The 22,062-nt window shown below is 43.3% G+C and overlaps 3 protein-coding genes across 3 annotated transcripts; 2 read left to right on the top strand and 1 right to left on the bottom strand.

Moving 5' to 3' along the window:
- Positions 1-1,664: 1,664 nt before the first annotated feature.
- On the bottom strand, positions 1,665-3,976 carry rpl21 (ribosomal protein L21). The gene is made up of 6 exons (XM_080864290.1): positions 3,898-3,976; positions 3,078-3,156; positions 2,928-2,989; positions 2,563-2,675; positions 1,949-2,099; positions 1,665-1,790 (listed from the first exon to the last, which is right to left on the bottom strand). Exons 2-6 carry the CDS (start codon positions 3,142-3,144, stop codon positions 1,701-1,703), a joined length of 483 nt encoding a protein of 160 aa, XP_080720416.1. The 5' UTR covers positions 3,145-3,156; positions 3,898-3,976; the 3' UTR covers positions 1,665-1,700.
- Positions 3,977-5,276: 1,300 nt separating this feature from the next.
- On the top strand, positions 5,277-13,548 carry usp12a (ubiquitin specific peptidase 12a). Its single transcript, XM_080864288.1, has 9 exons — positions 5,277-5,633; positions 6,618-6,698; positions 6,776-6,989; positions 8,314-8,549; positions 8,785-8,861; positions 9,336-9,419; positions 9,512-9,709; positions 12,479-12,557; positions 12,649-13,548. The coding sequence occupies exons 1-9, from the start codon at positions 5,586-5,588 to the stop codon at positions 12,748-12,750; spliced, it is 1,119 nt and encodes a 372-aa protein (XP_080720414.1). The 5' UTR covers positions 5,277-5,585; the 3' UTR covers positions 12,751-13,548.
- Positions 13,549-14,158: 610 nt separating this feature from the next.
- Positions 14,159-21,978, top strand: gpr12 (G protein-coupled receptor 12). The gene is made up of 2 exons (XM_080864168.1): positions 14,159-14,527; positions 15,353-21,978. The coding sequence occupies exon 2, from the start codon at positions 15,365-15,367 to the stop codon at positions 16,391-16,393; it is 1,029 nt and encodes a 342-aa protein (XP_080720294.1). The 5' UTR covers positions 14,159-14,527; positions 15,353-15,364; the 3' UTR covers positions 16,394-21,978.
- Positions 21,979-22,062: the final 84 nt, after the last annotated feature.

Below are 22,062 nucleotides of genomic sequence, written 5' to 3'. Positions count from 1 at the left end.
TAGGCAGGGGACATCCTAATTATAACATATAACCATGATGTTTGGAGTATGTTTGAGGGAACTGTTGAATCATGTTCTGTGTACACCTAAGGTAAAGTCGTGGATAATACTTCCCCTGGTGACAGTCTCTCACATTCACCAAATATGATACATCAGCACACTTTAGTTCATCTGTCCAGCCACACGCTTGATGCCTTCAGGCTGAGCTCAGCACACACCCTGGTGCACACTGCCACCTACTGTCTAAACAGTAGAAACCCAGCTACCTGACTGAGACCTGATATGCATTTTCATTTGCCTGCTCGATCTAACTTGCACACACCTAATCACCATTTTTATTTTTTAATTCTCCCAGGGAACTCTCGGGCTTCATTTTCTCCCCTTTGATGATATTTAATGAGTGATACATGCATTCTGTTTCTGTATCACTAAATTAAACTGCAAGATTCAAAGCTGTTTTGTTTCATTTAATAAACACGTGGCAACAATTTAGACTCTGAAACCGAGGCTTGCTTTCACGCTTTGCAGGAGTGAATGGGTCTGTAGTGACAAACCAGTGAATGATAAATAACATAATAATAATATATCATAAATAATTAGATAAGTGGTAAATATAATTTAAAAAACAACACTATAGATTAACTGATAGCTGAAAATGTCATTATTTGCTCATTTTTTATACAGAAATGCTCAGCATTCTGAGTTCACCTTTTCAAACCAAAAGTTGCTTCTTTTTTTTAAAGGTCTGGAGTGTTAACGTAGTGTTGGTGTTGCCAGACACTGTAATTGAGCAATCGTTATGACAATAAATTTAGCTCTTAAAAACCTCCAGAAAACTGAGCTTTTCTCTGTTGTATAATCAGTGCCATCGCTTTTTCTCATTTAAAGTCATTCCCCCTTTTATCAATGCCCTTCCACTTATCAGGGAAACAGCTACCCACAGAGCAAGAAGTGGGGCGGCAACCCTTTACAGGTTGCTGCCCTGTTACAGAGCCAATCATTTACACTCACATATGGACAATTTAGAATTACCAATAAACCTAACCCCACTAGTGCATTTCTTTGGACTGTGGGAGGAAACCAGCGTACCCAGAGAGAACCCACCAAACATGGGGAGAACATGAAAACTCCACACAGAAAATCCCCGGACAGATGGTGGAGTCAAACCCTGCTCATAGGACCTTCTTGCGGTGACACAACAGTGCTACCCTGCACCCCTTTTTATACAAATTGTAATTTATTACTTTTGTTTGGCATTACTGAGAAGATATGGACACATGATCCAGAACAGGGGAAGTTTGTCTGGTTTTCACAGATCTAACTGAGATAGTGTACAAATCCAGACATACAGCTTTCTTCAGAAAGCAAGTTTACGATATTTAAGATTATTCTCACTATTGCATTTGGGTGTAAACACCCATATTGTCCTTACCCTCCTGTGTACTCACAGGGGAAATGTAAACTAGTAGAAACCTGTCAGCTACAGCTGTGCAGATGTGAAATGCTTGTGACATGTGTGCCAGTCACTCTCAGTTCGCCGGTGAAATGAAATTCTCTTTATTTCATTTAGAGCAATCAAAGGAGGAGAATCATCACTGAGTGATGGCTCATCATGACACAGAAATACATGATCAAATGTGTGAACAGATGACAACTGCAAGGAGTGTGTGTACAAATATCTTTTATTTTAATCAAGCACTTTACGCCATGAACTCGTATGGGATGGGCTCCAGCAGCTGTGGCTCATTTCTCTTAGTGGTGACAAAGTGAGCCTCACGAGGAGGAGCAGGCTGAGGAGACAGGAAAATGAATACAATGAAGCACAAAAATACTCCTTTAATAAATCTAATTATATTCAAATTACACATCTGGGTGGTCTTTTTACTTTTTGAATATTTCAGGCTTTAACAATTCTCTATTCACGTGTTACAATAAACTCGGCTCATACCTGGCGCTTCAGTTCCACCCAGGTGCCCTTCTGCTTGGCCTCCAGCTTCTTGCGCTCATTTTCCTTAACGCGCTGCAGGAAGCTGTCCCTGCTCTTTGAGTGCTTCACGTGCTCAATACGCACATTAATCCTCTTGGCCAGGATCTTGCCTCTGTGAGTGTGAACAATTTCAATTAACAGTTTATAAAAAAAAGAAACTGGGCAATGGTAACGTTTCCTTTAATTGTGTTGTGAAAATGGTCTTTCAATGTCCAAATGTCTCCTGCATAAAATCCCAGGTCAACACAGAGGAAGGTATGCTGGGATTCTTAAGGATGAAATGCTTTCCCCCACATGAATGGCCACCATGGACAGAACGGTTCATGGTAGCAAAGTGAAGATGGGGTCATCTTTCCTCTCACTAGGTAAAGTGCATGAGCCAACACACACCAGTGAGAGCAGACAATAATGATCACATAGTTGGAATCAAGACTTAACCCGGCCATGCCAAGTTGATCAACAGTTTCTCTGATTAGTTATTAGATTCTTTTATTTGTAGACGTTCTAAGACATCTGGTGTGTGCTAGCTCAAAGTGCACAAATCCAAACATCCAAAAATAAAGGATCTTACTTACTTGACCTGCTTGTTGACAATGATGCCGACAGCATGTTGGGTTACATTGTAGATGCGTCCTGTCTTGCCGTGGTAGCATTTATGAGGCATACCTTTCTGAACGGTTCCTGTGCCCTGAAACAAAATCATAATAGTTTTATCAGTTGCATTTCTACAAACCACTTGTCAAATTCTTTCTCATGGGGAGTAGCTGCTCAACATGTGATGCTTTTATTTAAATTAGGTCTGATTTGAATTAGGCACACTTGGTCATTAAAACACATTTTAAGACATGCACATTTCCCAAAGCACTTTATAAAGAACTCAGCACATTTACTTCATAATCACTGGGGTGTCTCAGTCAGGTAGTGCTTTGATCTTGCTTACCTTGATGTCAACAATGTCTCCCTTCTTGTAGATACGCATGTAAGTGGACAGAGGGATTGGGCCTGTGAAAGAGAGAGAAGGAAAGACACGTTACAGACTTTATACACACACTTGTGAGCAGTTTACCTGCACTTCAAACTTGGGACTCACCATGCTTGCGGAATGGCCTGCTGAACATGTACCTGGTCCCCCTCCTCTTGCCTCTGGTGTTCGTCATGATGCCTGATTACTGAGAGAAAACACTTAGATTAGACACACGTAAGTGTGACCATTGCCTACTAATGTAAACACGTAATTTTAGCAGGTGTGTAATAATATAAGTCAATAAAGGAGTTTATTTACATCTAACTGCGCCAGATGATGGGAAATTAGACCGACTGTCACTTAGAGAAAACATTGTTTTCAACATTGTAACATAAACACGTGGAAGTTCATATTCGTCACATGACTACAAACCTGCTGAATGAGCTCTTTCTACACAAACAGCCGATAAATAAAATACACGACCCCAAATATCCCTCACTTTTCAACAACAGAGGTGCATTAGCCTACAAAACTACTATACATAGCCAGCGCATCACGAAACATAGCAATGCACAGCCTAGCAGGGACAATTCAGTCCGCTATACTGAGCGGTAACTAACATTTTAGAGCCACGTCATGAAAAACGCTTTAATGAAAATGTAAAATATCGGTGTTTCGTGTCTTTCAGTAGGAATAAAAGGGTTTCGGAGGGAGCAAAAAAACTGCTTCTATTAAACGCTCCTCTGCCTGGCAGGCCCACATGGAGAGCCACGCTACTGAACCGGAGGGCTGTAAACGGAGAAAACTACTCCCAGTGACGCATTTTCAACCATTAACAACACCGTGGCGCATGAGGGAACAACTGCGGTGGATATATAAGTGAAACTGTGCATGTAAGAAGGGATAATATAGATGAAAATCGACTTTTAAACAGAGAACATCTTACCCCCGGTCTCTACAAGATGGCGGGTACGGCGGAAAGAGAGAGCAATGGCCCCGAAACTCCGCCTTGTGAAGCTGATTCAGGAAGCCCGTGAGATTGCCTGAACGAAAAAACGACCGAGAGAGAGCAGCGGTAACGCCTAGGTTGAAGACGAATGAAGAAGTCTTGGTTTTGTAGTACATGGATGGCAATTGTCAGACTTTCACATTTATGAAGTGCTGATTAATACAATAATATAATACAACAAAAAAACACTTTCCAGACGCTCAAGTAGACATCATCAGGTTGGCTCTGTGGACAAATATGATATTTCCTGATTATATTTTACTATAAGCCTAGATCGTTTTTAAAACGCATGATATTGTTTCCGTGTTTATTCTATAAGTCTAGTTTTAAATTTTGTTTCACCTAAATAAAATATTTTCCAAATGAAACATTCATTTGGAAAATATTTTCCAAATGAATGTTTAACTTTAGTTAGCTATAGTAACATTGGTGGAAACACTACAAAATGGGTTTTAGAATTTAGAATAGAATTCAACTTTATTGTCATTGCACATGCACAGGTACAGGGCAACGAAATGCAGTTTGCATCCATCCAGAAGTGCTTTAGTGATATAGATATATTACAATATATATTAGCAATAATATAGATATGTGAGTATATTACAGAAATGGGTCTATTATGGTATGTTACAATGTACACGGTATGAAGTATGTTGTGTTTTGGGGCATATTTTAGGACTGTGGTATATTTTTAATATTAAAATACAAAAATCCAAATTTTCCTAGTACTGAACAATGTTTCATTAATTTTTTAAAATTATTTTAGCCAAATTTTTTAATTCATAACCTGAAATGCCTATATAGGTTAAAATAACAAATGTAAAAATAGATCTGTATTGTGTTCATTAGCAGGGTGGATCAGTGAAACTAACTTTATATAGATAATATCTTTTTCACGTTCTTTCATTGTAGGGATGTTTAACTACACATCTATCTATCTATCTATTGAACTGATTGAATTTAGTTGATACCCTCCTTCCTCTAATTTTCACATTTTGAAAAGCCATCAGTGTGCAAGACTGAACCCCTTTGCGGGCCTGTTCAGGTCCCAGAATTATATGTTTGACACGTCTGTCATATGTGTTTTCTCGCAAATTTATTATTTGTTCCGGTAATTTTAACGCTAGGTATTTACTTAATTAAATTTGATTAAATTTTGTCCTAGAATGGCAGTCTTAAAATAAATTATTTGAAAAAAGAAAAAATGAACATAGAAGAACAGTTGTGTGCAACGCAATGAGGACTTACTCAATGGCTCTGGATGCAATGTAAGCATGCGCAACACTTGACTTCAGTCAACCTTTAATTTCTTCAGTGACATGGGCCTCAACAACACGTCACGTGATATTGCTTGATTTTTATTCGCCAGATAACTGCATCTGAGTAGGCATCGAAGAAATGTCATAATGTGTGGATACAATAGCCACAAGCTTTTTTATATACGCTGTATTGAAGCTACTCACTTCCGTGATTAAAGCTAAAACGGAAGCACCCGACAGAGAACGCTCTCGCGTTCTTGAGCAATTGGACCTTCCGTCGCGAGCTCCGCAGAATCTACCCTCACGAGGGGAGCCAGCCCAGTCTTGTCAGCGCGCTGCGGTGTGGTGGAAGATGGCGCTAGCCGAATGGAAATCCTAATGACAGTCTCCAAATTTGCCTCTTTTTGTACCATGGTAAGTGCGCGGCAGTCTCATACTGTTATTAGTCAGACTATAGGGTGGTACGGAAACCGCGGCTGCGCTGCTATTGGCGTTTTAAGCCGTGGAATTAGAAATGAAAGCAGTAAATTTTGCTGCCAGTGCTAGCCAAGCAGTTTTTCGTCTATAGCCCAGCCAAGCAAGCAGCCACCCACCGCCTTCTCCGCTCCCCGCTTTTTGTTAACGACAGTTGACGGGCACACGGGAATGCTTGCTGCTTTATTACTCATAGCTTGACGACTTATTTGGTTAACATTTCTCACAGCTTCCCCGGTGACAGTGCACCTGCTGCACCTGTGATTTACAGCTAACTAGCTAACGTGAAGGTAACTAAAGCTAAACCAGTGTTTCTGCTTGCCAGCAACTGAAACACAGCTGGATAATGGGTGACTTCCGAGGATTAATCTGCGGTATGTGACGGGAAAACAATGAGGAGAACAGACAAGTTGTCGTGGGAATCTGCCAGATAATATTAACGCGGGCAATGACGACATTGTTTAACATTAGCTGCGCAGTTGTGGACCCATTCCAGGTCCAGATCTACTCTGCACAGTTTGTTGCTGTCTGCACGGCGCGTCCTAGCCTTTCACCCGTACTAAATAATACCAAAGGGATACATATGCAGCCACCGAGTCATCGTAAACTTCAGAAACCTTTGAAATTGAACGTTTTCTGTTCTGAAACATGCAGTTTTGATCAGTTTTGCTTCTCGTGTTGACTTGAGTTGTGTCTAAGAACAGTTAAGGAATTATGACTCCTGGCAAAAAAAGGTTTAATATGAAAAAAGCTGGTCTTGGAGCTTTAAGCACCCACTGTTTTTTTCCATTTATAGCAGCATACATGACCTTGAAAATGTGAAGCTAAGACAGGATTTGCATTGGGATTCGGATGCAGTGTTGAAGAAAATTATCTGTCTTGTTTGAGGACAGTAAAATATTTGTCTGTCTGCTGTGTTTACAGGGCGCCAATGCCTCTGCTCTGGAGAAAGAGATTGGATCTGAGCAGTTTCCAGTCAATGAGCACTACTTTGGTCTGGTCAATGTAAGTGAGCAGTAACACTACCTGTGTTGCATCTGTACCTGACAAGTGCTCACATTGGGTTTTCCTCTTGTTTGTAGTTTGGAAACACTTGCTATTGCAACTCAGTGCTGCAGGCTCTGTACTTCTGCCGGCCTTTTCGGGAGAAGATCTTGGCGTACCGGAGTCAGCCTCGACGGAAGGAGAACCTGCTTACCTGTCTGGCTGATCTGTTTCACAGCATTGCCAATCAGAAAAGGAAAGTGGGAGTCATACCACCCAAGAAGTTTATCACACGACTGCGCAAAGAGAATGGTGAGAGGAACTGATCCAGACAGGGAGATTGGTGGAACAAAAAAAGACATTGCAGAGAGTGAAACTATAATTTGCTGACCTGCAGAGACAGCAAGTAGGGCTGGGCGATATGGCCTAAAATCCATATCACAGTATAATTTGAAGCATGTGCGGTAACGATATATATTGCGATATATTCTTTCCTTCTGTATAACGTATTTTACAAACTATAAGGCACACTTAAAATCCTTTAATTTTCTCAAAAATTGACAGTGTGCTTTATGTATGAATTGTGGTTGTGCTTACTGACCTCGAACAGATTTTATGTAGTAAAGGTGCACAGAAATCTGTCAAAAAATGTTTTAGTACGACTTTGGTAAGCTATGAAGCTGCACCGTTTGATGGACTGCCAGAGCATTACAGCTACCGTAGTCAGGAGCCTTGCAGAGTAATCTGGGTCCAAAACTCCGTCTGCTTCAGGTCCCAAAGTCAAAGGAACACTGCGGCATCACTGAGAGTTACAAACTGTCTAAATTCTTTCATCTTTAATAAAATGATCAGCGTTGCTGCTTTACCAGGTGTAACAATTAAGTTTAACATCCAGGCATCCATGAAAACAGAATTTATTATATTTAACAGAGTTAGAAGTTAACAGAAAGTTAGCTGGCTAGTTTCCACCTAAACATGATATAGCATGTTCTGACTGAGAGATGTCTGAAAAAATTCAAACGTACAGCTCTGCTATCACTTCCAACATAAATGAAGACAGAAAACTAAACAGCAGTGACTGAAGTTGGACTAGCTGGTATATAATGTTGTGCTACGTGATCGCTAGCTACACAGCTACGTTAGCATAACATTAGCACAGTGAAGCTCGAGGATGAACGCTAACTTTTTTCCACTCGATGAAAGTTAACGTGAGAGTTTCTGGTGGTTAGGGACAAATGCAATCACATGGCAGGATCCTAAAAACGGACCAAACTTCAGTCAGGAGAACAACTGAGATAATCCATCCATCCACAATAAGAGGTTAGTCATTAATATACTGCACCAACATGGGAATAGAGCAGCTGCGAGAGAATTCAACATTAATGTTGAAAGTGGAGGAAGCTCAGGTTTTGGCTTTCCCCATATTCCAAAAGTGCTTCTCTTTGCTATTACTGCCGCCCGGCATAATTTGCAGATGATGTTGTTTGTAGCTGCAATGCTTTCGACCAAAACAATATACCGTTTATACCGCCCAACCCTGACAGCAAGACATCCTGTTGTTGTTGTTGTTGTTGTTGCTTCTGAACTTGGAGAAACGCTAAAAATGCTGCTTTTTGTTGCGATTTTTATTCCTCAGAGCTCTTTGACAACTACATGCAGCAGGATGCTCACGAGTTCCTAAACTACCTGCTGAATACTATTGCTGATCTGCTTCAAGAAGAGAGGAAGCAGGAGAAGACAAACGGCCGCCTGGCCAATGGCACTTTGGACTCGCAGAACAACAACAGCAATGCCACACCTGCCCCCACTTGGGTCCATGAGATCTTCCAAGGCACTCTGACCAATGAGACGCGCTGCCTCACCTGTGAAACGGTGAGATTCTTCACTTCATTCTGACACATAAGGTGTCATATCATCTTAACAAGACGGTTGCTAAACAGATTTGTTCAATATGCTTGCAAGGATAAAGCTGCAGTGGCACCACAGAGCTTAGTTTTTGTGCAAACATTGTTTAACTTAAGGAATTAAAACCTAAGACCTGACCGTGTAGTTTAACAGTTATTCTAACCTTTACAAGTCTTTTTTGTTTTTGTTTTTTGTTTTTCAGATAAGCAGCAAAGATGAGGATTTTCTGGACCTCTCTGTTGATGTAGAACAGAATACCTCCATCACACACTGCCTCAGGTAAAGCAACACTGCTGCATCAGCAATTGAAGGAACAGGATTAGTAGCTCCGTGCAACGATTGTGAAAAATGACACCTATTTGATGGTTCCAGGCTCTTAAAAGATAGCATTTGCTGCCTGTTTTCTTCTTACACTTCGTTTCTTTGGGTTTTGGACTGTTGGTTAGACAAAACAAAGCCATCTGGAGACAACAGGCTGGGCTCCTGGAAACTGAAATGGATCATTTTCACTGTCTTTCGATTGAAAAGATCAAGTAACTGCAACCATTTTAGATCTTTCCTAACACATCTTGTTGAAGCCCACTTAAGTCAGACTGAAGTTATTATTAACATTTTTGTTACCGGCCATTTCATGTCAGAATAGCTCCTGCAAAAAGGCCTGTTATTAACTGGAAGTGAGTCACACCCTGCATTTTGTTGTATTTTTAAATGTGGAGTTAAAATTGACCGATTTTCTCTTTTGATTCCTCTCAGAGGTTTTAGTAACACAGAGACACTGTGCAGTGAGTACAAATACTACTGTGAAGAATGTAGAAGCAAGCAGGAGGCACACAAGAGGTCAGTGTATAGGTTCATTTTTAATGTATGATTTTGTTTGTGGTTGGACATTTATATCCAGCGTTGCACTCGTCATTGTTCTTTTAATGTAGGATGCGTGTAAAGAAGCTGCCGATGATCCTAGCTCTGCACCTGAAGCGCTTTAAATACATGGAGCAGCTGCAACGCTACACCAAGCTGTCCTATCGCGTCGTCTTCCCCCTGGAACTCCGCCTCTTCAACACCTCCGGGGACGCCACCAATCCTGAGAGGCTGTATGACTTGGTCGCAGTGGTGGTGCATTGTGGGAGGTGTGTATGTGAACACATAACCGGTATAGAGAGATAAACACTTAATTCTTTGTTTTAATAATAAAATACATTTGAACCCGTAGGCTCAAGAGTAAAGTTGCATTACATCTGAATCTCATAGGGCAACATGTAGACTCTTGTGCATGGGTGGTGCAGTGGTTAGCACAGTTACCTTAGTTTGAACCTTCCTGAGGCGCCTGTGGTGTTAGCTTGCTATGTGTTACTACCTTTCTTCTAGCTACTCCGGTTTCCTCCCATGGTCCAAAGGCGTGCATGTTAGTAGGTTAACTGCTGATTCTAATCTGGCTGTAGAAGTGGAAATGAGGTAGATAAAGTAGATATGACAAAGTTTAGCTCATTTAAGTTTCCATCAATGCTCAGCTGTGTTCTCCTTTATGTCTGTACTGCCTTTGACCCAGTGTCACTGGGAGTTAGTCTGTCAGTGTTTATTCAAGGTGTTTCACTGCTTTTCAGCAAGTGGATGCTGAAACAGAGTCCAGTTTTCCACAGCTGTTTTAGGAATAATAGATTACACTTGAGTTTTTCTGTCTCCTGTCGAACTAAATTCCAGGGATGAATTCGTAGCATGACATTGATGGTCAAGGCTAAAGCCGCTGATTAGTCACAGAAATAAAACCGACAATTATATCATGCATCAATTTCTCTCAATTTTTTGTAAATTGGTTAGTCCGTAAATGTAAAGAGAAAGTAAATATTTCCATTTAATGAACATTACTCACTATTGAGAATGAAGAATGACACTATCAAGTCATTCTTAATTGGGGGTTCACTTTTCTACTCCTTATTGCCTTCTTACTGGGTGCAAGTGAAATACTTCAGTGTTTACCTTTGACAGGTGAACTGCTCATGATGTTACAGAGATGAACCGTACCAAAAAAAAAAAAAAATGTCTTCCAAGTACAGTTTATATTGCCCTTTATCTCTTCCCAGAAAAGCAAAATAAACAGCAACTCTAAAATATATGGTAGTGGTCTGCCAGCTGTTCACCGCACATCCGCCACTTGTTTTTCCACCTGTCTGGACATACTTATATTTAGGGGTCATAAAATATCTTAACAGGCTTTTACTGCAAAACTTTCCAGGAACCTGAGTTGGTAGAAGCAACTGCATCAGCCACATAGTCTGCCAATCATTCTCTGTAATGGAAGCCCCAGGCTCTATCCCACTTTTCAGATTTCAGCACATTAGTTGCTAGATTTTACTTTTATGCATTATGCTCACCGAAACTTTGTCAAAGACCAGAAACAAGGTACACCAAGAGTCTTCCCCCAGCAAGTCAGCGTGCCCTCCTTACCACAAAAACTAACTAACAGACTAAAACCAGGAATACAGTGGGTGTGTGGATTCTCTGATTTCTTGTCCTCATCACTTGCTCTGTGACACAGCTAACATAAAAAACGGACCCCGTACCGTTTTTGAAAGATGCAACACGGGGAGCCACTTCTGAAATGCTCCATCAGCTCTGGTAGCTGCGATGTACCTATACCCAGAGTATTCCTGGGAAACTCTAACCCTCAATGTGATAAATCTTGGCCTCACAACCCACAGGACACTGTGTACTCCAATGTCCGCTCTCTGACAGGTCACAGCTGTTTCAGAGGCACAAAGGAGACCTAAACAATAACAATCAGGCTGACACTTTTAATAACTGGTCTCATAATGATGATTCAAAGCTTGCATCGTTAAGCTTGCCTGCTTAAACTCGGCAACATTAAGAAACATCAAATTATGATATGTTTTCTAACCCTTTCCTATCATTTCGTCAGGCTTATTGCATCATAAGAATAGAAAGTGTTACATCAAAGCTGCACAGGTGAAGCTGAGGTTAGTCGAGTTAGACAGAATTAATAACTGCTTTCGATTTCAGTTTTATACAAAAAAGGGCTTGAGGCGCTTCCTGGCATATTGTTGTACTTACCAGACTTGCTTGCAGTCGTGTTAACATTTTCATAATTAATAGTTAAAGCTTTGATTGTACCCGTCTTGGCACTTAGCAGTAGAGAAGTGTCTGAAAACCAAACAAATGCAGATGACTCACTTCAAGTGAAGAGTGTTGATTTATATTGAGTGTTTTATATACAGAGTGTTTTAATCCATTAGTGCTTATAAATTGGTAATGTAGAAGTCATTTCTTACCCTTTCTCTCGCATGCTACTGAATCTGTTGTATTATTACAAACCTCCACGTTGAGATGGTCACTGTTGATTTTAGACTTGTGCAGTGAATCTTTGCAGAGTATACAATGTAACTAACGTATGTAAGTGGTAGATGTACGCCATAGCCTCGATGTCCTCCATTGTTCTCTTGGGTTTGTGTTGCATACAAATTATGTCATTGGGCTTTCGGGCCACCTTTCTATGACAGCCCCACCCATATTAAAGTGGTACTCAGTCATAATGGGGAAAATGGCTCAAACTGAGTGGACCTGAGTAAGTGCTTGTTGGGGGAAAAAACTCGAGTCGTTTTGGCAAATCTCCCTCCATCAGTTTGCTGACGTCTCTGTCCTCATATTGAGGTGATGATTGTTATTCTTACTGATTCATTCAAAAACTGCAGTGGAAAAGTAGCTGGAAATGCACAGGAAGAATTAACAGTACCGAACAGGCTAATCACGAGGTTTTGTTACATTTCCAGGGAGTTGGATGTCAGATTAGGGTGTAGTTTTAACACCGAAATATAAATCTCCTGTCAGGCTTAATGGTTAAAAGTGACTTTGCTGAGCTAATGTGCTGTTTTATTTCTCTTCAGTGGTCCAAACAGGGGTCACTACATTGCCATTGTGAAAAGTCACGACTTCTGGTTGCTGTTTGATGACGATATTGTAGAGGTGAGCGAGTTTATTTGTGTGTTTGTGTGATTTAGAGTTCACTGTAAGCCTCTATTTCTAAAGAAAATCATTCTCCATTTCTGTTCCACAGAAAATCGATGCACAGGCCATAGAAGAATTCTACGGTCTCACTTCTGAAATCTCCAAGAACTCTGAGTCGGGCTACATCCTCTTTTATCAGTCCAGAGACTAAATTTGGATCCTTGTGTGTTACTGCATAACCCAAGAGAAATGCTCTGTTTCCTCTCCGTGGACGGCGGCAGACTTTAAACGCACCACAGCAGCCTGCACGGTGTCATACCTGTCTGCACAGCTGTAATCCATACCTGTGCTTTTTACACACTCGGCAGTGCAGCTCAGCTGTGGAAATTCCCCATACGTACCAGCCTGACCCCGTCCTTCCTGCCCCTTCCACAGCCCCCCGCCCATGATCCGCTGCTGCTGCTGCTGCTGCTGCTGCTGCTGCTGCTCGGACAATAAGACGATACTGAATGCAAACTGTGTCAAGATTGTTTTTAAAAAAAGAAAAAGACTTTGAATGAGGGTTGTACAGATGTTTGTTGGTTGTATGAGTGGCGTTTTAGTTTTTGCTTTGGGTGTGGGTTGAATGGGTATTTAATAATTCATATGATGTAACATTGGCCTGGTGTCTTCACCCCCCACATTGTGACCTGGAACGTACTGAGAGAGGATCATGGATGTAAAGGAAGATCAATTGTTGGGGGGAGTGGGTGGGTGTCCCACATAGAGGACACACCAGGCTGTGTATTTCTACAGTGTACAGAATGGTATTTGTATAAATATTACAAGAAGATAAAATTATCATAGGAAAATGTTAGACCTTGAGAAGACGTATTAACACTATGGTGCACTTTTGATACCGTTTTGTAGGTGTTGGCAAGCTTAATGTGAGGGTTTGCTTGAAAAAAGGCCTGTTGTGAAGCGATCATTTTCTGTTTTAAAGAAAAAGAAATAAAGCCAGTAAGAATGAGGCTGGGTGTGCTCCCCTTTTCGAGTCCCACAGGTGCACACTGATGACTCATATGGGGGACTCAACATCGCCCCTTAGTGGTGTTACTTGGTATTCCAGCTTTCCCGCTACAACAGGAGCTATTTTTAATCCATTCAGGCCCAAAAAGACAGGTGCCTTTAAAGAAACGCGCACAGCCGTTGTTACCCCCTGCATGGTCAGTTAAGTGTAGTCAGGTGTATTCACCTCCCCACCCGATTCACTTCACACGAGGTGTCTCTGAGGCAGAGGTGCAAGGGGATGTGACAAAGAAGATGGAGGACAGCGGGAACGGGAGGAGGTTGGGTGACACACATCTGGGTAGCTGTTAATAGCACAGACGGGACCAGAATAGCAGGGCGTCGCGGGAGGAAACCGAGCCTCTGCATCCAGCACCTTCACGCGTGAAACGAGTCGGGTAGCAAAAAGGAGAAAAAAGCCGGGTAGGGGTCATAGAAACTAACAAAACCCTGCAGATCAGGTGATCAAACCTCATGAGATTAGGATCCAGTGTTGCACTATCATATGTGTGCTCTTTGCACGGAAATCGTGTCAGAAAAAGCGAACCGTGCCGTACTAGAGCGCAGACACCTGTACGCGCGCTTCACACCTGTCTTTGTCCTTGAGACGCCACGGACTAGACACATTTAGCTCTTTAACTGAGTTTACCCGGTCTCTGGCAATCTGGCCCATTTGGGACTCCTCCTCCTTCATCACCCCTCCACCCCCCTCGCACTCACACCTCCTCTTCATCTCTTCCGCCGCTGCTCCGCTCGCTGCTCCCTGCACAGCCGCAGTCCACAGCGATGCGCCGTTAACGGCTGAGCCGCTCCGCGCTCTTTTTCTGCTTCCATTTATTCCCCTCTCCCGAGCTGCGTCTCCGTCCACAGTGAGATACCGTGGAAATGTCAGGCTGTCGTTCTTCAATTTAGACCGGGAAGTCTCAGCTCACAGAGTCAAGGTAGGCTGGGTGTGGAGGCGCATTATTGAGCATCCTTGACATGCATGGAAAGATGCCGCCTGTGTGTGTGCGTGTGGTTTTTTCCTCCCCCTACAGCATCCTTTTGCTGACGTGGAGCAGCCAGTTTCTTATGCAAGGTGCACAGGATAAAACGGCACTTATGGTATGAGAGGAAGAAACAAGCAATTCCTGAAATAACGGGTGCGGTGTCTTCTGTTGTGGAGAGCGGGACTTGTCTGTGAATTAACTTACTGCTATCGCCTCTGGTAGTTTATCGATATTTGGCTGTCTTGGCCTGGGATTTTTTTCTGCAAAGCATGCTCTGCTTTATGTTATCCTCTTGGGATTTTTTTCTCTTGCCACATTAAAAAAAATGTTATAATCTCCTTAGCAGTCACGGGTTAAATTCCCAAAGGAAAATACCAGTTAGCCGTATGGAGCAGCGTATTTCTTCAGCGCAGGCTTTTATTGTTTTAAAAGGATGAAAATGAAAAATACAGATTTTTCTTTTATTTAATTCAAGCAACACTGAGGTAATGTGAGGGTTTGCTAATTTGCTCCTAAAGTTCTGTGCACCACCTGCACTGTATATAACCTTGACTGTCTGTGGAATGAGTTACCCTGGGTCTTAACAGCATGGATTGAGATGTACGATGCAGACAGTACTGATGAAACAGCCCCTGTTTTTGTCTTCCCGTGTAAAAAGCCCAAAACATAGAAAAAGAGGCACTTGTGGCCGGTTTATATGATGCTTCTTGTGCTCTTTTTGGCCATCAAAGTATGCATAACATCAGAGTGACCTGTATTTGTTTTTGTCAATTTCAGACGGGGGGCACAATGAGTGAAGAGCCACCAGTCACCCCCAGCTGGCTGGCTCCTGATTCCACAGCTTGGGCCAGTGGAGGTGGTGGACCAATGGACAACAGCACCAGCCTGGGGACGCTTCCACCGGAAGACTCCCTGCGGCCCAGCCAGCTGCCGCTGCTGGTCAACCCCTGGGACATTGTGCTATGCTCATCTGGGACTCTGATAGCCTGTGAGAATGCTCTGGTGGTGCTTGTGATCTGGCAGAACCCGGCGCTCAGAGCTCCCATGTTCCTGCTGATTGGCAGCCTGGCATTGGCTGACCTGCTGGCCGGCCTGGGCCTCGTACTGCACTTCACCTGTGCCTACTTGCTTCGCTCTGATTCAGCCCAGTTGCTGACTGTGGGCTTGATAGTGGCCTCATTTTCTGCTTCTGTCTTTAGCTTGCTGGCTATCACTATTGACCGGTACCTATCATTGTATTACGCCCTCACCTACAACTCAGAGCGGACAGCGGCCTTCACCTACACCATGCTTGTGCTGCTGTGGGGCCTGTCCCTTTGTCTAGGCCTGCTGCCCGTCACAGGGGTCAACTGCCTAGCAGAGGCGGCTACATGCAGCGTGGTGCGGCCGCTGACAAAAAATAACATCGCCGTGCTGTCTGTCTCCTTCTTGCTGCTCTTCGGTCTCATGCTGCAACTCTACGTCCAGATCTGCAAGATCGTGATGCGCCACGCTCACCAAATCGCCCTGCAGCACCACTTCCTGGCTGCCACACCCCACTACGTCACAACCCGAAAGGGCGTGTCCACCCTAGCCATCATCCTGGGTACTTTTGCTGCCTGCTGGATGCCATTCACTGTTTACTCGCTCATCGCTGACTACACGTACCCGCCGCTCTATACCTACGCCACACTGGTGCCTGCCACCTACAATTCGGTCATAAACCCGGTCATCTATGCCTTCAGGAACCAGGAGATTCAGAAGGCGCTGTGGCTGGTGTGCTGTGGCTGTGTTCCCACCAGTGTGGCCCACCGTGCACGGACTCCGAGTGATGTCTGACCAAGCAGACCCAGGTGGGAAGAAAGAGAGGCAACCTGGGTCAGCTCTGCTCCTCACTGGATCTTACCAGTGCCAAAGAGAGAGCAGCAGCAGAGGAGGTCCGGGGCAGTAGTGGAGGGTTGTGGCTTGAGCTCTGGCCTGGAGATGTCATTGGCAGACGCAGATTGGTTAATCATCCACAGCCAAATGGATGCATGGATGGATGGCTAGATGGCATTTTTTTCTTTGATACACGTACCACAGGGCAAAGTATCTCACTGTCTTCCCCAATAAAGACCACTATCGGGACTTCCTCCCGTTCAACCCATGCCACACCCTTCCTCATGTCTGCAGAGAGCACTGAGTGCATCACATGTTAAAGGCAGCAGCTGTATATATAAGACATGCATACACTAAGCGGAACCGGACCACTTGAGGACATGTGCTTATTTTCCACCAACAGGGAGGAATTGTTAGTTTGCGCCTGCGTGTGTGTTTGTGTAAAAACCTCACGGCGCATTAGTTTGTGATGAGCGGAGAAGGAAGGAGGGAGGGAGCCGACCGCGGCTCAGTACGCAGGCATTTCCACAGCAAAGCCCGTCTGGAGCAGCAGCAACCCGGCAGCTCTGCTGCTGCACTCTGAACGTGCGTCGAAAGCTAAACAGCCGCGGAGAGCTATAAATAGACCCGGAGCTCTCTGATCTGCGCCCTGCGTTCTCAACGGAAAGAAATCAAGCCGCTCCCTCTTTCTTTTCTCCCCTCTCTCATGTTCTCATCCCTTTTTTCCACCCTTTCTGGAGGTATTTTAGTTCAGCTCGCATCTCTGAAGGCCAAGACAAAGCACTTGAGAGACTTTCCCCATTAGCCCCCTCTTTCATTTTTTTATTAGTATGGATGGAGGCATCAAACCATATAGAGGCCTGTTGGATTAAATAACATGACTACATACCTCTCCTCCTCCACCTCCTGAGGGGAGATTTACATTTCAAACATATAAAAGAAAAACAGCTGAGGAATAACATGGGTGGTGAAATTAACACAGCTGATCAAATAAATGGAACCAGAGTAGCAAAATTATACTGTTTATTTTATTTGATCATGTTTCCCTCCCGAAGAGCCTCAACCTCATTAATAGGTGTGCATGTAATGGCCCGGTTTAATTTGCATGCAGGTCCCTCATTGCTCTTCCCGAGTTCAGTGTGGTAGGTCACACAGGTCGCTGCAGGCAATGTGCCGTGGTTTCCTGATGTCGCCATGACCCAAATAATTGTGTTTATGTATAATGTACCTCACATTGAAAGAGCTAAAATCATTGCACCAAGGTCACAGGAGAGGTTTTTGTTTCAGCATTTTGCTTCAGATGCTCTGATAATGATCATTCCACATCACTCCTCAGCTGCTCTGAGTTAGTTCTCCAGAATATTTTGGTTTAAAAACAGGTCTGCAACCTTCTCGAAATCGCCAAGTCCTTATTTTCTATTCAGCAATAACTAGCCTGTGATTGGTAGTTATTTTTTAGACGCGAAGCAATACTCAGACAGCAATAACATCCGCATCCCACCGCGACTTCTTCCTACAGAGTCAAGTACCATCTTGGCGATGTGTTGCAGAGAACAGGCTCAGCGAACTACGAGTGATGCTTCAGAGATACATCTTCAAATGGATGATAGACACATAATCACTCCCATGGCTGAGGGAAAAGAAAAAAAAGAGGATGAAACTACTCATTCATCACAGTGACACCACTGCCTCATTTCTCCACAACCCTACATCGGTCTTCAATCATTTATCACACCGGGGTGAAAATGTGAACTTTCTTTTCCTGTTGCCTCTGCCTTTTGTGAGCATACGAACTGTCCGTCCTGAGTTTTGTAATCTCAAATGTGTGATTTGGGACTGTTTTGCATGGTCTCTGGGTGTGTGCATGTGTGTGAGTGTGATCCATCAGCTCAGCAGACCAGAATCTGTCTCCTTGTGTGGGTCAGAGGGGGAATAATGTAGGTCTGAGACATATCAAGTCCTGTTGACCTCTGACCTTATAGGAATATGCTGTAAGTCTTCCTGTCAATTCTGAAATAAGTGGCCTCGTTATGTGTTTGTAGAGCTTCTTGGAAGGAGATGGGACTAGGAGGTGGGTGCAGTGGCTGGAGGGAGCTCCAGCACCTCAAGCCAAAGTGAAACGGACTCTAAATGAACTGGGATCCTAGTCCTGCTGGTGTCTTCTGTCTCCTCTATCAGTAATATTTTACTCTACGTTAAACAGTTTAGTCTGGTTGAGGCAGGTGTCCGTTAAGTGACCTCTGAATGATCCTATGAGCTAAAAAAGGCTACTTCCAAATAAAAAGATAATGTCTCTTCTTTCCTTTCTTGCTGCTTCCCCCAACTCTCAGAGAGCCTGATTTGTGGGGCTCCCAGTATTAATCTTTCTGGCCTCAGACCAGGTGGGATCAGTGAGGAAAGTTAAAGGACAGCATTTCCAAGCATTGGAGTGTAGCCCTTGTATGTGAACTTGTGCACAGTGTCAGACTGCACCCTGTAGTCATTTGATTAGCACCGACAGGTCAGACTGGCACACCACAAACCATCACAAACTCTTGTTACTTTACCTTTGAAGAAAAGTCTATTTTGTTATATTCATTGAGAAGTTCTATTTTTTTCCACTTCAGTCTGGCTTGACTTCTTTCGGATTCTGATGTTGTCTTGATATATTAACCGCGCTGTAAAGCCTTTTTCTGAATGTAGTATTTATCAACTTGTTTAACCGACTCTCTCGACTTGTGTGTTTCTGTAAATAAGGCATGCCGAAGAGGAGGGACTTTATACCCACCGTGCATGGTGCTACCAAAGCCAGTCAAACTACAGGATGAGTTAAGGTTGCACCATATTTTCAGTGACATTTCTCCACTTTGGCTGTTAACGTGGACTCTTTGTTCAGTTAAGACTTTACTTTCCTCGCTTCAATATGCACCAGTTTGTCAAGGCTGGTTATAGGATGATTAGGAAGGCTTGGGTCAGCGTATGGGAGATGTTTTGGTGGTACGTGACTTTCTCTCATTGGTGAATGTGAATCTCTTGTGTGCAGCCAACAGTATTGTTGAGATTTTCATTGTTGAACATGTGAAAAAGGGCTTTGTATCCAAGAAAGGCAAACGACTGTGATGTTGGATGTAATACTAACCTGTAGACGCACCTGTTAATGTACCCAAAGGTTTCACGGTGTCATAGTACTTAAGGTTGTGTACTAAACAGCGGTTATTTTTGGTGGGTAATGTTGCCAGTAATGGGCGCTTAGTTAAGCAGGAGAAGACCTAATTTAGAGCTAAATATCAAAACACTCAAGGGTAGGGATGGGCAATTAATGCTCCCAAGGGGAAACCTGAGAAACTGAGACTGTTGTGGAGGGCCCCACCCTGCTGCCAGGGTACACCCTGGACATGTCAACGTCAAAGGATAAATTGGAGATAATTTACCTGAATTTCAGAGTTTTCCGTCTATATATGAATCCCACTGCCCCACTACAAGCAGTTTGTTCTTGTTTCTGCGCCCCACCTCTCCTCTCTTTTTCAATTAATTCGTCGCTCATTTGTACATGGGGTTCTGCCTGGCTCGGGAGCCACCGCCAGTGCCCTTTGTGGCCTTCCCGGACCATATCCTCAATTCATGCTTACGCCATATACCGTTATCTACTAGAAATGCTGTCAAATCTAAATGAGGATATGGTCCAGCTTAGTGATATTATTTGAGTAGAATTCAGCAAATTGGTTCAAGCTTCAACAACAGTCCCAGTTACTCATGTGATCCCTTAGGAAAGGTAATTGCCCAGCCTTGCTCAAGGGTCCGCGAATGTGTGGGTATGTGTGTGTGCGTGTGTGTTTTAGGGTTGGGTTTGGAGATAGGGGCGACACCACGGAAACGGTAAGAGGATCTTGTGTAAACGTATGCGTAGTTCTCGATGTGAAATGCACTTTATTTTTGGGGGGATGAAAATGGCACAACAATTTAAGTATCTGCAAAATATAAACGATAATCAACATGCACTAACTTAACTGAGATATTGTAAAAAGAAAAAAAACACATTTGTGTGACCGTGCTGTCTATTTTTCCAAGGTGTTAGTTGTACTTTTTATTGCTTTGGTTAGTTCACTCAACTGAGAGATCTTGTTAATTTTGTATTAAAACCAAACATGTGCTGTGCATAAAACTCCTGCCTGGACTCCCTTTGTTCATCCTTGCCCCTCCCTTTTCGCACTCTTCTGTTTCCCTGGCAACTCCCTTCTTAGCTGTACTGTTCCCATGGAAACTGAAGGGCCAGGTATTTGTCGTTCCTATGACAACAGGGAAGAGACACAGAAACCCAGTAATTTTTGTTCATTCATCATTTTATTTTTCTCTGGGTCAAAGGTTACACAGCTGACACTAGCATATACATGCCCCCGCCCTCCCCAATCCCGATATCCCTCCCTCACAGCAGTGAGCGACAGCAGGCGGCTCAATAGCCTATCATACTCTTCATCAGTAAGTCTCTCATCCATTCTTCCATCCCCAAAGTATTTCAGATGCTTGTTCTGGTCATCTGTTCTGCAGCCAGCTCCTCCATAAATTCCAGTTATTGTCTACACATCAAAGTCTCGCTTGGTGATCTACATCATAAGTGTTTCAGTAAAAATAGTTTTTAAAAAAAAGGTACATTGGTTAGCTCAAGAGGAAAGTTTCTAATAATTCTAACACTCTCAAGCTTTAACTATACATAAAATAACAACCTGTTCTCATTCCCAGGACGTTAAACACTCCTTTTTTTTTTTTTCTTGACCATCCCAGCTTTGCCGTAATGGACGTTAAACACTCCTGTTTGTCTGAGCCGCTGGGCCTCACAGGCACGCACAAAGTGGCATGTGTGTTGCGACGGAGGATCTATCTCATGGTGCTAATAAAAGACCACTTGGCAGCACATTTAAACACACGGCGTAATCAGCATTTTTCAAAATGCAGGATTCATGTTGAGAAGGCCTGTATCTCGACATAATCGAGTGCTTTTTAGCACCTCAATTGAAACGTGAAAGAATCACAGAACACAAAGCCACCCATCCATCTCCCTAATGAGGGTTTTAGAGACGACTGTTATAGGTGTGACCAGAGCTTAAAGCATAATTTATGGTCCTGCAAATGCGTCTGTCTGCATATGTGTTTCTGTTTGAACACCGTACTAAAAAACGTGCTCCTGTCCAATCCTCCGAAATCCCAAACTGCACGCTGCTGGACGCACGCGTAGGTCAAATGCTAATGACAAGGTTTGACGAGTGGGCTGGAATAGGGAGGTGAGTGACAGCGGAGTTCATTGGGAACAAGAAAAGCATGAAATTAACATTAAAGATCAAAACTTCAAGAGCACAAAACATACGCTGGAGCTCATTGTTTTTGACTATTGGTTCCTCTTTAGCTCTTTGTCTGTTAGAAGTTATATGTATGTGTGTGACCCACAGACCGGTTGTACCGCATATTTCTGTACACTGCCTCCATCTGACAACAAACACTCTCCGCAGGCAGACGGGCAGTCCGGACTGCTTTCGCGCTGCCCCCGCTCAAGTATAAAACGCCTAAGCCTCCATTACACTCGTCTGCAGATACGGACACGACAGCAGGGTAAACATTCCTGTTATATTTCTTTGACATCTGCCGCCTAAGGCACAGAC

The sequence above is a fragment of the Rhamphochromis sp. 'chilingali' genome (assembly GCF_963969265.1).
Source record: "Rhamphochromis sp. 'chilingali' genome assembly, chromosome: 18".
NCBI lineage: Eukaryota > Metazoa > Chordata > Actinopteri > Cichliformes > Cichlidae > Rhamphochromis > Rhamphochromis sp. 'chilingali'.
This window is presented reverse-complemented; position numbering and strand designations above follow the sequence as displayed.